The following is a 14,049-nucleotide window of genomic DNA, read 5'->3' on the forward strand; positions in this document are numbered from 1 at the left end:
GAAACAATTTGCACATATGCTAGGTATATTCTCTCTGTAAACTGATTTTTCTCTCTTGTCTCTATAACTTGTTTTGCTCTTTATTTGCTTTGCTATTAAATTGGTGTCTGGAGGATTTTGTTCCTATAAAATAATAAATAAAAGACTGAAATTTGAAGTGACAGTAAATATTAAATAGTTTCATATCCTTGTGTAGCATGTGCAAAATCAGTGACTATAATGATAGCCTCACCTGAAAATACAGATTTCTTTATATAGATGCTCTGAAATGTCCTCTGCTAATTAGGGATGGGCGAATGTTTTGCAACAATCGAAAAACGGCACGAATTTTAACACATTCGTTCGTTCGAATCGAATTTCTAATGTTTACATAACATTCTAACATTCGATTTTCGAATGTTCGGTTTCGAATTTTACGATTACATTCAAAAATATTCTTTTCGAAAAAAATTCTAATTTAGATTGTAATAGTATTTCTAATGCTTTTTCTTTAAATGTAATATTCGAATTATGCAATATTCGAATTCGAAAAATTCGAATTTAGATTGTAATAGTATTTCTAATGCTTTTTCTTTAAATGTAATATTCGAATTATGCAATACGTGTATTCGAATTCGAAAAATTTGAATTTAGATTGTAATAGTATTTCTAATGCTTTTTCTTTAAATGTAATATTCGAATTATGCAATATTCAAATTCGAAAAATTCAAATTTATATTCGAATTCGAAAAATTCAAATTTATATGTTTGTAATAGTATTTCTAATGCTTTCTTTAAATGTAATATTCGAATTATGCAATATTCTATATGGAAACATTCGAAATGATATATTTGTATCTATTATGTATCAATTTACTAGATTCCCACCCTACCATTTTACCACATGAACTATTGAACTTCTGAATAGTATTTGTTAAATAGAATGTTAAATTCGAAATTTCGAATGTGGACATTCAATATAATTATAAACATTCAAATTCGAAAGTGACATTCGAAAACTGTAAATAACATTCGATTTTCGAATTTTTAAGAATATTCGTTCTTATCGACATTCGGATTTAGAATTCGAATTTTGGTAATAACATTCGTTCTACATTCGAAATTCGAAAATGTACACATTCGCCCATCCCTACTGCTAATGTCCCCCAAACCCTCCTTCCTGTCATAATGTTTGTTTGTTTGTTTTTTAAAGGGACACTGAACACAAATTTTTTCTTTTGTGATTCAGATAGAGCATGCAATTTTAAGCAACTTCCTAATTTACTCCTATTATCAAATTTTCTTCATTCTCTTGGTATGTTTGTTTTAAAAGCAAGAATTTAAGTTTAGATGCCGGCCCATTTTAGGTGAACAACCTGGGTTGTCCTTGCTGATTGGACAGCACCAATAACCAAATGCTGTCCATGGTTTTGAACCACAAATGTGCTGGCTAATTAGCTTAGATGCCTTCTTTTTCAAATAAAGATATCAAGAGAACGAAGAAAAATTGACGATAGAAGTAAATTCGAAAGTTGCCTAAAATTGCATGCTCTATCCGAATCATGAATTTGGGTTCAGTATCCCTTTAAATAAATTGGTTTGTTCTTCATTTACAACCCACTCAATTGCTCAGTTCACTTCAATGAATTGTGTTTCAACACTGGATAAAGCTGTTGGCTCCTTTGTCAGCATGGAAGTGCTCTACATTGAAGTGAACAGTGTGGTCAAGTGGGTTTGGATTGAAGAACAACCCGGTGATGCATTGAAAAAGAAAGAAAAAAAGAGAAAGAAATTCTGCACCATAAAGGAGGATACTAGTAGAGGACTTTTCAGAGTATCTGTACAAAGTCATTTATTAATTAGGCTATTATTACACATATTGCATAAAGATATGGACATATTTTACAGTTTACTGTTACTTTAATTATATAAAAATAAATGAAAACATATCCTAAAAAAATACAAAAAATGTAGCTCAAGATTATGTTAAAAATACCACTTTTTTATTTCTTTAAGTAGATTTTTTAACTGTTTCTATACCTTGTTTTGCACTTACCTTCATCTGCTTCAAAATCTGTGTCTGGTGGAAAAGTTCCTTTAAAAAAAAAATAATAAAACATGGGTTATGTGGGTTCTGAATTAGTTATTGGTATTCATTATACGTTTGTCACATTTTTTTTAACATAATTGTAGCAGCATTATTAAACAAAGAGAACTAGTGAGAAATAGCTTTAAATAATATATAAATGGTCTATATTCTGTTATCATTCTTACTTAATTTTAAATTTTGTCTGTGTGCATTGCTTTACACTTACCTTGATGTTCTTTTACATTTTTGATACGTGCATTTGCTCCTTAAAAAATAATTTATTATTATTAGCATTATTATTATTTTGCAGGAAGTAGATGAAAAACAAAATTTAAAACTGAAAATCAAATGCATATGTTATATAATTAATAGATGAACAAATATAATGGTGTACTTCTAAGCTTTTTTTTTTACACTGAAACTAAGAATGAAAGTTTAATACCCAGTTCAAATTGCCTCTAAATATTAAAGGGACATTACACACTTTGAAATAGTAATATAAAATGACAAATTGCATATATAAAAATCTCTACAATATACTTTAATTATTTATTTTGTCCCCTTTTCCTGTCATTCTATTCTGAAATTGTGAGCTTTTCAGTTCCTGTTAGAAATGGAAGTGCAGAACACTGTTCTATTACACACAGCCATTGGCTGCAAAGTCTAGTAACAAATGTATAACTGTTCCTAATTGGCCACAGCAGATAAGGTAACCTAAGTTACAACATGGCAGCTCCCATTGTTTTATAGACACTAAAGCTTTACACTTATTTTGTCAATATTTAAACAGCTAATGAAACTTTTAAAAATACATCTACGTGTTATTCTCAGACTAATCTTTTCTTTAGATGCATTATAACTAGCATTTATTTAGTGTTTAATGTCCCTTTAAATTTAAAGAGATAACTATTTCATTAGCTTCTTCGCAAATACCAGAATATTATCATAATAAATATCTAAAAGCTTTATGAAACTGTTTATAATCCATTTGAAAATATTAGAAACATACTTTTTATGATCATCAGTATTTCTCATTAGGTTTATAAACGAAAAAAAATAATAATAATTGCTATATACTTTTGGGGCTTTTAAATAAGAGGTATTGTTATATGGATAAAAATATCAGTAACATTTTTATCAAAACATAATTCTTAAAAAAGCCTTATTACTTTGCTAAGGAATTTAAAAGGAAAAAACATTGGTTAGCTTACCAATATTTTTATTTTGTGAAGATGAATCCTGAAAGAAAAATAAATTGTTTGGTATTAGATAAAAAATCTAATAATTATTACATTTGATTAAATTTGAAATTTAAAAACAAATGCAAAATTATTAGCTTCCTAGAGTTTGTAATACTTCAATTTAATAAATAACAATTTTGTTTTAATGTATATCAATAAAACTATAGCTAAACATCATATCTAATCATACCTAAACTATCCAAAATATAATAATTAGGGATGGGCGAATGTTTCTAAAAATTCGAAATTTAAAACGCATTTTGATACATTCGTTCGTTCGAATCAAATTTCGAATGTTTATATAACATTCTAACATTCAATTTTCAAATTTTCTTTTTCAAATTTTTCAATAAAATTCGAAAATATTTGTTCGAAAAATAGAATGTTGAGCTATTTATTCATTCAATTTCGAAATGTAATATTCGAATTCGAATGTGACATTCGAATTCGAATGTGATATTCAAATTTGAAATAGTATTTCTAGTCTACAACTGTGTTTAATGAATGTAATATTCGAATTTGAATGCTACATTCGAATTCGAATGTCACATTCGAATTTGAAATAGTATTTCTAGTCTAATACTGTGTTTCAAATGTGATATTCGATTCGAATGTGATATTCAATTTGAATGTGACATTTGAATTCGAAATAGTATTTCTACTCTAATACTGTGTTTTATAAATGTAATATTCGAATTCGAATGTGACATTTGACTCGAAAGTGATATTCAATTTGAATGTGACATTTGAAATAGTGTTTCTAGTCTACAATTGTGTTTTATAAATGTAATATTCGAATTCGAATGTTACTTTCAAATTCGAATTTGACATTCGAAAACTGTAAATAACATTAGAAAATCGAATTTTTAAGAATATTCGTTCTTATCAACATTCTATTATGTAAATCGAATTTCTACAATAACATTCGTTCTAACATTCGAATTCAGATATAAACACATTCGCCCATCCCTAATAATAATATAAATATAATAATCAAAACGTAAATTAATGGCTACAACCTCGTTTTAAATCATTATAATGTATTGACTTACTGTTAATGGTGCGTTGAATGCAGAACCTAACAGACAAGCTATTGTTGCGATACAATATATATTCTTCATCTTCGTAGTATGTTTTTTTTCTGCGAAGCAAAATATCTTATGCTTTCAAAGGTTATTGTAAATCTATAAGTGTGTGATCTTCTTTATATAAATGGTGGGAGTTGGTAAAATCTGGAAGAAACCAACCTCTAACCAATCAGAATAAACTTTACAATGTAAATAAACACTTTCCCATAAGGGAGTCTCTTCCTTTTAGAAATGCAAATTAAGTGCCATTGCATTGTCTTTTTATCATGAATGTGTTTATAATGCAAATCTAATGTATGTACTGGTCATTTAATTGAATGATTACCATCGTTGTAGAGATTTAAACCCCCTTTAATCCCTGCATGGTCCTACACAGCACACAAGCCTTTTGTAGCCTCTTGGAACCAATGTCTGACTTGTGGCTATGCATATAAATTTGTATTCCCTTACTTGGCTTTGGAATTTTAAGCCTCTTTTTGGCCAAATCCTAAACAGGGGATTCCTATTTACTACTGTGATGAGTATATAATTAGAAAGATAAGGATTTAACTGTAATCTATTAGTTATTTTTTTCACACGCTTTAAAAATATATAAAAAAAATGTTATCGCTCTAAACTCTAATGAAATGTGTTTAAAAGGACAATGGAGTAAATATAGCAAAGAGTAAGGGAAGGTCATATTATTCTCAATTCGTAAAGAATCAATGGCTATCTTACCTAAACATATTGGGCCAGATTACAAGTGGAGCGTTAAATAACGCTTAGATGAAAGCGATATTTGCGCTCCACTGTGTGATTCCAGCGCATGATAATGTGCGCTGGTATTACAAGTTTTAAGTAATGCGAATGCAACCTCGTGTTCGCATTGCTGGGAAGAATTGCACTCATGAGTGTGTGATTCTATGAGAGCCTTGTTTTGATGCCGTCAGGGACACCAGCGAAGGGGGTAAGTCACACAACGATGGCAGCAAATATAAATATATATGTATATGCTGATATATATACATATTTATGTGTTAACGTGTATATACCCATAGTAACACATAAATATATATGTATATACACATATTAACACATAAATATATATGTATATACACATAGTAACACATAAATATATATGTATACACACATATTAACACATAAATATATATGTATATACACATATTAACACATAAATATATATGTATATACACATATTAACACATAAATATATATGTATATACACATAGTAACACATAAATATATATGTATACACACATATTAACACATAAATATATATGTATATACACATAGTAACACATAAATATATATGTATATACACATATTAACACATAAATATATATGTATATACACATATTAACACATAAATATATATGTATATACACATATTAACACATAAATATATATGTATATACACATAGTAACACATAAATATATATGTATATACACATATTAACACATAAATATATATGTATATACACATATTAACACATAAATATATATGTATATACACATATTAATCAAGAAGAAAAATGCAGTGCCACACTCCGTATATATAAAATGAACTTTTATTTCAAAAATAATTTAAAACTTGAGCTTTAAAGAATTGTGACAGCCTGCCACATGTATGTAGAGGAGAGCGCAGCACACGGGCTTACGTGTTTCGGCAGATTGCCGTAATCATAGCCTGATGTGTGTGTATCCTCCTTACCTTTAAGAACAACTAAAACTTCACTGATAGGATAAAACATGCGCTTATCCCTCCCTCTAATAGGAAGCACTTAAAGGGACAGTATACTGTAAAATAGTTTTTCCTTCAATGTGTTTACAATTGCTTTTTTTACTAACTGCAGAGTAAAAAATTATGAAAATTAGCTTTTTAAGGTTTATTTGTGTATATTAAAGCTCTTATTTTGTGTTTTGAAGCCACAACCTAATAAAATGGGTTGAGCTTGTAGGTATAATCAGATCTCATTACCGTATCACATTGTGTGCATATACCTGCTTCTTTATCTTATATCTGTCCATTAAACAATCACCAGTACTTGGAGAGAACAATAGAAAATCAACATTGTATTACCTTATCTCGGCTATATTCCACTGGGACCGTCATTTCTTCTGCTGTCTGTGTTTATAAAGCTTATCTATAGCTTGGACTTGCGGCTACAAACTTTCAGAATAGGTGGGGATACCACATGCTAAATCAAATATTTCAAATGCCAATATAAGGGTAAAGGAGCTACTTGTAAACAATTTAATACACTCCAGCAGGTTAAGTGGATCATTGGGAACAAATTAAAGGTGAGAAAAATTTTGAGTAAACTGTCCCTTTAAGAAATACTTGAGACTTGAAATTAACTTTTTGTGGGGTCACTGACTTCTATGTATATACTTGATACTAGGATTTGACATTTTGTGTTGTAAATAGTTTCCTATACAAATTTCATTTTAGAAGTTGGAAGTACTGTGACACATTATTGCATCTATTGTTTTCTTATTTATATCCTTAATACTTAGGCTATATTTGAAAGAACAGATTTAGGAAATATATAACTTCAAAGTGATAGGTTTAATAGACTAGGGGGATATTTAAAAAAAATATTATTAAAATTACTTATAGCCCTGTATGTCAAGGGCCAACTTTAATAATCCCCATACCTGCCTATAATTGCGTTTACTTATTGGTTAGATAGCTCTAGGAGAATTGATAGTGTTTATTATTAACAAAGAATGTGGATTGAGTATATTGTATATACATATACATATGTACATACATACACGCACACACATGTATATATATATATACATATACACATATACATGTATATATATATGTGCTGCAGGTGTAATTTGAAAGGATTTGTCTTATTTCCAATAATTTATAATATCGTATCTGGAATCCAGACCTTCTGGAAATCTAGTTCTAAGTCTTAATATCCAGAACATCTCCCTTTTTGCCAAAAGTTTATCTAAATCTCCTCCCCTTTTGGGAATTTTCACTTCCTCTATGGTACACCATTTAAGTGTACCAATTTAACCATTATGGTTTTCAGTGAAGTGCCACACTAGGGGTGTTTGAGATTTGCCTCTCGTGATGGTGGATATGTGCTCCCGTATCCGTGTCTTAATGTCCCTAGAGGTGAGGCCTATGTATTGAACTCTACACACTTGACATGTGAGCATGTATATCACATATTAACACATAAATATATATGTATATACACATAGTAACACATAAATATATATGTATATACACATAGTAACACATAAATATATATGTATATCACATATTAACACATAAATATATATGTATATACACATACTAACACATAAATATATATGTATATACACATATTAACACATAAATATATATATATATACACACATAGTAACACATAAATATATATGTACATACACATAGTAACACATAAATATATATGTATATCACATATTAACACATAAATATATATGTATATACACATACTAACACATAAATATATATGTATATACACATATAACACATAAATATATATGTATATACACATAGTAACACATAAATATATATGTATATACACATAGTAACACATAAATATATATGTATATACACATAGTAACACATAAATATATATGTATATACACATAGTAACACATAAATATATATGTATATACACATAGTAACACATAAATATATATGTATATACACATAGTAACACATAAATATATATATGTATATACACATACTAATACATAAATATATATGTATATACACTTAGTAACACATAAATATATATATGTATATACACATAGTAACACATAAATATATATGTATATACACATAGTAACACATAAATATATATGTATATACACATAGTAACACATAAATATATCTGTATATACACATAATAACACATAAATATATATGTATATACACATAGTAACACATAAATATATCTGTATATACACATAATAACACATAAATATATATGTATATACACATAGTAACACATAAATATATATGTATATACACATAGTAACACATAAATATATCTGTATATACACATAATAACACATAAATATATATGTATATACACTTAGTAACACATAAATATATATATGTATATACACATAGTAACACATAAATATATATGTATATACACATAGTAACACATAAATATATATGTATATACACATACTAACACATAAATATATATGTATATACACATATAACACATAAATATATATGTATATACACATAGTAACACATAAATATATATGTATATACACATAGTAACACATAAATATATATGTATATACACATAGTAACACATAAATATATATGTATATACACATAGTAACACATAAATATATATGTATATACACATACTAATACATAAATATATATGTATATACACTTAGTAACACATAAATATATATATGTATATACACATAGTAACACATAAATATATATGTATATACACTTAGTAACACATAAATATATATATGTATATACACATAGTAACACATAAATATATATGTATATACACAGAGTAACACATAAATATATATGTATATACACATAGTAACACATAAATATATCTGTATATACACATAATAACACATAAATATATATGTATATACACATAGTAACGCATAAATATATCTGTATATACACATAATAACACATAAATATATATGTATATACACATAGTAACACATAAATATATATGTATATACACATAGTAACACATAAATATATATGTATATACACATAGTAACACATAAATATATCTGTATATACACATAATAACACATAAATATATATGTATATACACATAATAACACATAAATATATATGTATATACACATAGTAACACATAAATATATATGTATATACACATAGTAACACATAAATATATATGTATATACACATAGTATCACATAAATATATATGTATATACACATATTAACACATAAATATATATGTATATACACATAGTAACACATAAATATATATGTATATACAGGGAGTGCAGAATTATTAGACAAGTTGTTTTTTTGAGGATTAATTTTATTATTGAACAACAACCATGTTCTCAATGAACCCAAAAAACTCATTAATATCAAAGCTGAATATTTTTGGAAGTAGTTTTTAGTTTGTTTTTAGTTTTAGCTATTTTAGGGGGATATCTGTGTGTGCAGGTGACTATTACTGTGCATAATTATTAGGCAACTTAACAAAAAACAAATATATACCCATTTCAATTATTTATTTTTACCAGTGAAACCAATATAACATCTCAACATTCACAAATATACATTTCTGACATTCAAAAACAAAAGAAAAACAAATCAGTGACCAATATAGCCACCTTTCTTTGCAAGGACACTCAAAAGCCTGCCATCCATGGATTCTGTCAGTGTTTTGATCTGTTCACCATCAACATTGCGTGCAGCAGCAACCACAGCCTCCCAGACACTGTTCAGAGAGGTGTACTGTTTTCCCTCCTTGTAAATCTCACATTTGATGATGGACCACAGGTTCTCAATGGGGTTCAGATCAGGTGAACAAGGAGGCCATGTCATTAGATTTTCTTCTTTTATACCCTTTCTTGCCAGCCACGCTGTGGAGTACTTGGACGCGTGTGATGGAGCATTGTCCTGCATGAAAATCATGTTTTTCTTGAAGGATGCAGACTTCTTCCTGTACCACTGCTTGAAGAAGGTGTCTTCCAGAAACTGGCAGTAGGACTGGGAGTTGAGCTTGACTCCATCCTCAACCCGAAATGCCCCACAAGCTCATCTTTGATGATACCAGCCCAAACCAGTACTCCACCTCCACCTTGCTGGCATCTGAGACGGACTGGAACTCTCTGCTCTTTACCAATCCAGCCACGGGCCCATCCATCTGGCCCATCAAGACTCACTCTTATTTCATCAGTGCATAAAACCTTAGAAAAATCAGTCTTGAGATATTTCTTGGCCCAGTCTTGACGTTTCAGCTTGTGTGTCTTGTTCAGTGGTGGTTGTCTTTCAGCCTTTCTTACCTTGGCCATGTCTGAGTATTGCACACCTTGTGCTTTTGGGCACTCCAGTGATGTTGCAGCTCTGAAATATGGCCAAACTGGTGGCAAGTGGCATCTTGGCAGCTGCACACTTGACTTTTCTCAGTTCATGGGCAATTATTTTGCGCCTTGGTTTTTCCACACGCTTCTTGCGACCCTGTTGACTATTTTGAATGAAACGCTTGATTGTTCGATGATCACGCTTCAGAAGCTTTGCTATTTTAAGAGTGCTGCATCCCTCTGCAAGATATCTCACTATTTTTGACTTTTCTGAGCCTGTCAAGTCCTTCTTTTGACCCATTTTGCCAAAGGAAAGGAAGTTGCCTAATAATTATGCGCACCTGATATAGGGTGTTGATGTCATTAGACCACACCCCTTCTCATTACAGAGATGCACATCACCTAATATGCTTAATTGGTAGTAGGCTTTCGAGCCTATACAGCTTGGAGTAAGACAACATGCATAAAGAGGATGATGTGGTCAAAATACTAATTTGCTTAATAATTCTGCACTCCCTGTACACATATTAATACATATATATTTATGTGTTAATATGTGTATATACATATATATTTATGTGTTAATATGTGTATATACATATATATTTATGTGTTAATATGTGTATATACATATATATCTATGTGTTAATATGTGTATATACATATATATTTATGTGTTAATATGTGTATATACATATATATTTATATGTATATACACATATTAACACATAAATATTTATGTATATACACATATTAGATACATATGTATATACACATATTAACACATAAATATATATGTATATACACATATTAACACATAAATATATATGTATATACACATATTAGATACATATGTATATACACATATTAACACATAAATATATATGTATATACAAGGAGTGCAGAATTATTAGGCAAGTTGTATTTTTGAGGATTAATTTTATTATTGAACAACAACCATGTTCTCAATGAACCCAAAAAACTCATTAATATCAAAGCTGAATATTTTTGGAAGTAGTTTTTAGTTTGTTTTTAGTTTTAGCTATTTTAGGGGGATATCTGTGTGTGCAGGTGACTATTACTGTGCATAATTATTAGGCAACTTAACAAAAAACAAATATATACCCATTTCAATTATTTATTTTTACCAGTGAAACCAATATAACATCTCAACATTCGCAAATATACATTTCTGACATTCACAACCAAAACAAAAACAAATCAGTGACCAATATAGCCACCTTTCTTTGCAAGGACACTCAAAAGCCTGCCATCCATGGATTATGTCAGTGTTTTGATCTGTTCACCATCAACATTGCGTGCAGCAGCAACCGCAGCCTCCCAGACACTGTTCAGAGAGGTGTACTGTTTTCCCTCCTTGTAAATCTCACATTTGATGATGGACCACAGGTTCTCAATGGGGTTCAGATCAGGTGAACAAGGAGGCCATGTCATTAGATTTTCTTCTTTTATACCCTTTCTTGCCAGCCACGCTGGGGAGTACTTGGACGGGTGTGATGGAGCATTGTCCTGCATGAAAATCATGTTTTTCTTGAAGGATGCAGACTTCTTCCTGTACCACTGCTTGAAGAAGGTGTCTTCCAGAAACTGGCAGTAGGACTGGGAGTTGAGCTTGACTCCATCCTCAACCCGAAAAGGCCCCACAAGCTCATCTTTGATGATACCAGCCCAAACCAGTACTCCACCTCCACCTTGCTGGCGTCTGAGTCGGACTGGAGCTCTCTGCCCTTTACCAATCCAGCCACGGGCCCATCCATCTGGCCCATCAAGACTCACTCTCATTTCATCAGTCCATAAAACCTTAGAAAAATCAGTCTTGAGATATTTCTTGGCCCAGTCTTGACGTTTCAGCTTGTGTGTCTTGTTCAGTGGTGGTCGTCTTTCAGCCTTTCTTACCTTGGCCATGTCTCTGAGTATTGCACACCTTGTGCTTTTGGGCACTCCAGTGATGTTGCAGCTCTGAAATATGGCCAAACTGGTAGCAAGTGGCATCTTGGCAGCTGCACGCTTGACTTTTCTCAGTTCATGGGCAGTTATTTTGCGCCTTGGTTTTTCCACAAGCTTCTTGCGACCCTGTTGACTATTTTGAATGAAACGCTTGATTGTTCGATGATCACGCTTCAGAAGCTTTGGAATTTTAAGAGTGCTGCATCCCTCTGCAAGATATCTCACTATTTTTTACTTTTCTGAGCCTGTCAAGTCCTTATTTTGACCCATTTTGCCAAAGGAAAGGAAGTTGCCTAATAATTATGCACACCTGATATAGGGTGTTGATGTCATTAGACCACACCCCTTCTCATTACAGAGATGCACATCACCTAATATGCTTAATTGGTAGTAGGCTTTCGAGCATATACAGCTTGGAGTAAGACAACATGCATAAAGAGGATGATGTGGTCAAAATACTCATTTGCCTAATAATTCTGCACTCCCTGTACACATATTAACACATAAATATGTATGTATATACACATATTAACACATTATTATATATGTATATAAGCATATTAACACATAAATATATATGTATATACACATATTAACACATAAATATATATGTATATACACATATTAAATACATATGTATATACACATATTAACACATAAATATATATGTATATACACATATTAACACATAAATATATATGTATATACACATATTAACACATAAATATATATGTATATAAGCATATTAACACAAAAATATATATGTATATACACATATTAACACATAAATATATATGTATATACACATAGTAACACATAAATATATATGTATATACACATAGTAACACATAAATATATATGTATATACACATATTAACACATAAATATATATGTATATACACATATTAACACATAAATATATATGTATATACACATAGTAACACATAAATATATTTGTATATACACATATTAACACATAAATAAATATGTATATACACATAGTAACACATAAATATATATGTATATACACATATTAACACATAAATATATATGTATATACGCATATTAACACATGAATATATATGTGTATACACATAGTAACACATAAATATGTATGTATATACACATATTAACACATAAATACAGGGATTGCAGAATTATTAGGCAAGTTGTATTTTTGAGGATTAATTTTATTATTAAACAACAACCATGTTCTCAATGAACCCAAAAAACTAATTAATATCAAAGCTGAATAGTTTTGGAAGTAGTTTTTAGTTTGTTTTTAGTTATAGCTATTTTAGGGGGATATCTGTGTGTGCAGGTGACTATTACTGTGCATAATTATTAGGCAACTTAACAAAAAACAAATATATACCCATTTAAATTATTTATTTTTACCAGTGAAACCAATATAACATCTCAACATTCACAAATATACATTTCTGACATTCAAAAACAAAACAAAAACAAATCAGTGACCAATATAGCCACCTTTCTTTGCAAGGACACTCAAAAGCCTGCCATCCATGGATTCTGTCAGTGTTTTGATCTGTTCACCATCAACATTGCGTGCAGCAGCAACCACAGCCTCCCAGACACTGTTCAGAGAGGTGTACTGTTTT

At 29.8% G+C, this 14,049-nt stretch overlaps 1 protein-coding gene across 1 annotated transcript in view; it reads right to left on the minus strand.

The window, feature by feature from the left end:
• Positions 1 to 14,049, minus strand: part of LOC128656856 (embryonic protein UVS.2) — a 169,084-nt gene that overhangs the window by 125,501 nt on the left and 29,534 nt on the right. The window contains exons 3-4 of the mRNA XM_053711022.1: positions 2,295 to 2,333; positions 2,036 to 2,074 (exon numbers count right to left, since the gene is read on the minus strand). Coding sequence (XP_053566997.1) covers positions 2,036 to 2,074; positions 2,295 to 2,333 — 78 coding nt within the window. The remainder of the gene's footprint in view (positions 1 to 2,035; positions 2,075 to 2,294; positions 2,334 to 14,049) is intronic.

The sequence above is a fragment of the Bombina bombina genome, chromosome 4, assembly GCF_027579735.1.
Source record: "Bombina bombina isolate aBomBom1 chromosome 4, aBomBom1.pri, whole genome shotgun sequence".
Taxonomy (NCBI): domain Eukaryota; kingdom Metazoa; phylum Chordata; class Amphibia; order Anura; family Bombinatoridae; genus Bombina; species Bombina bombina.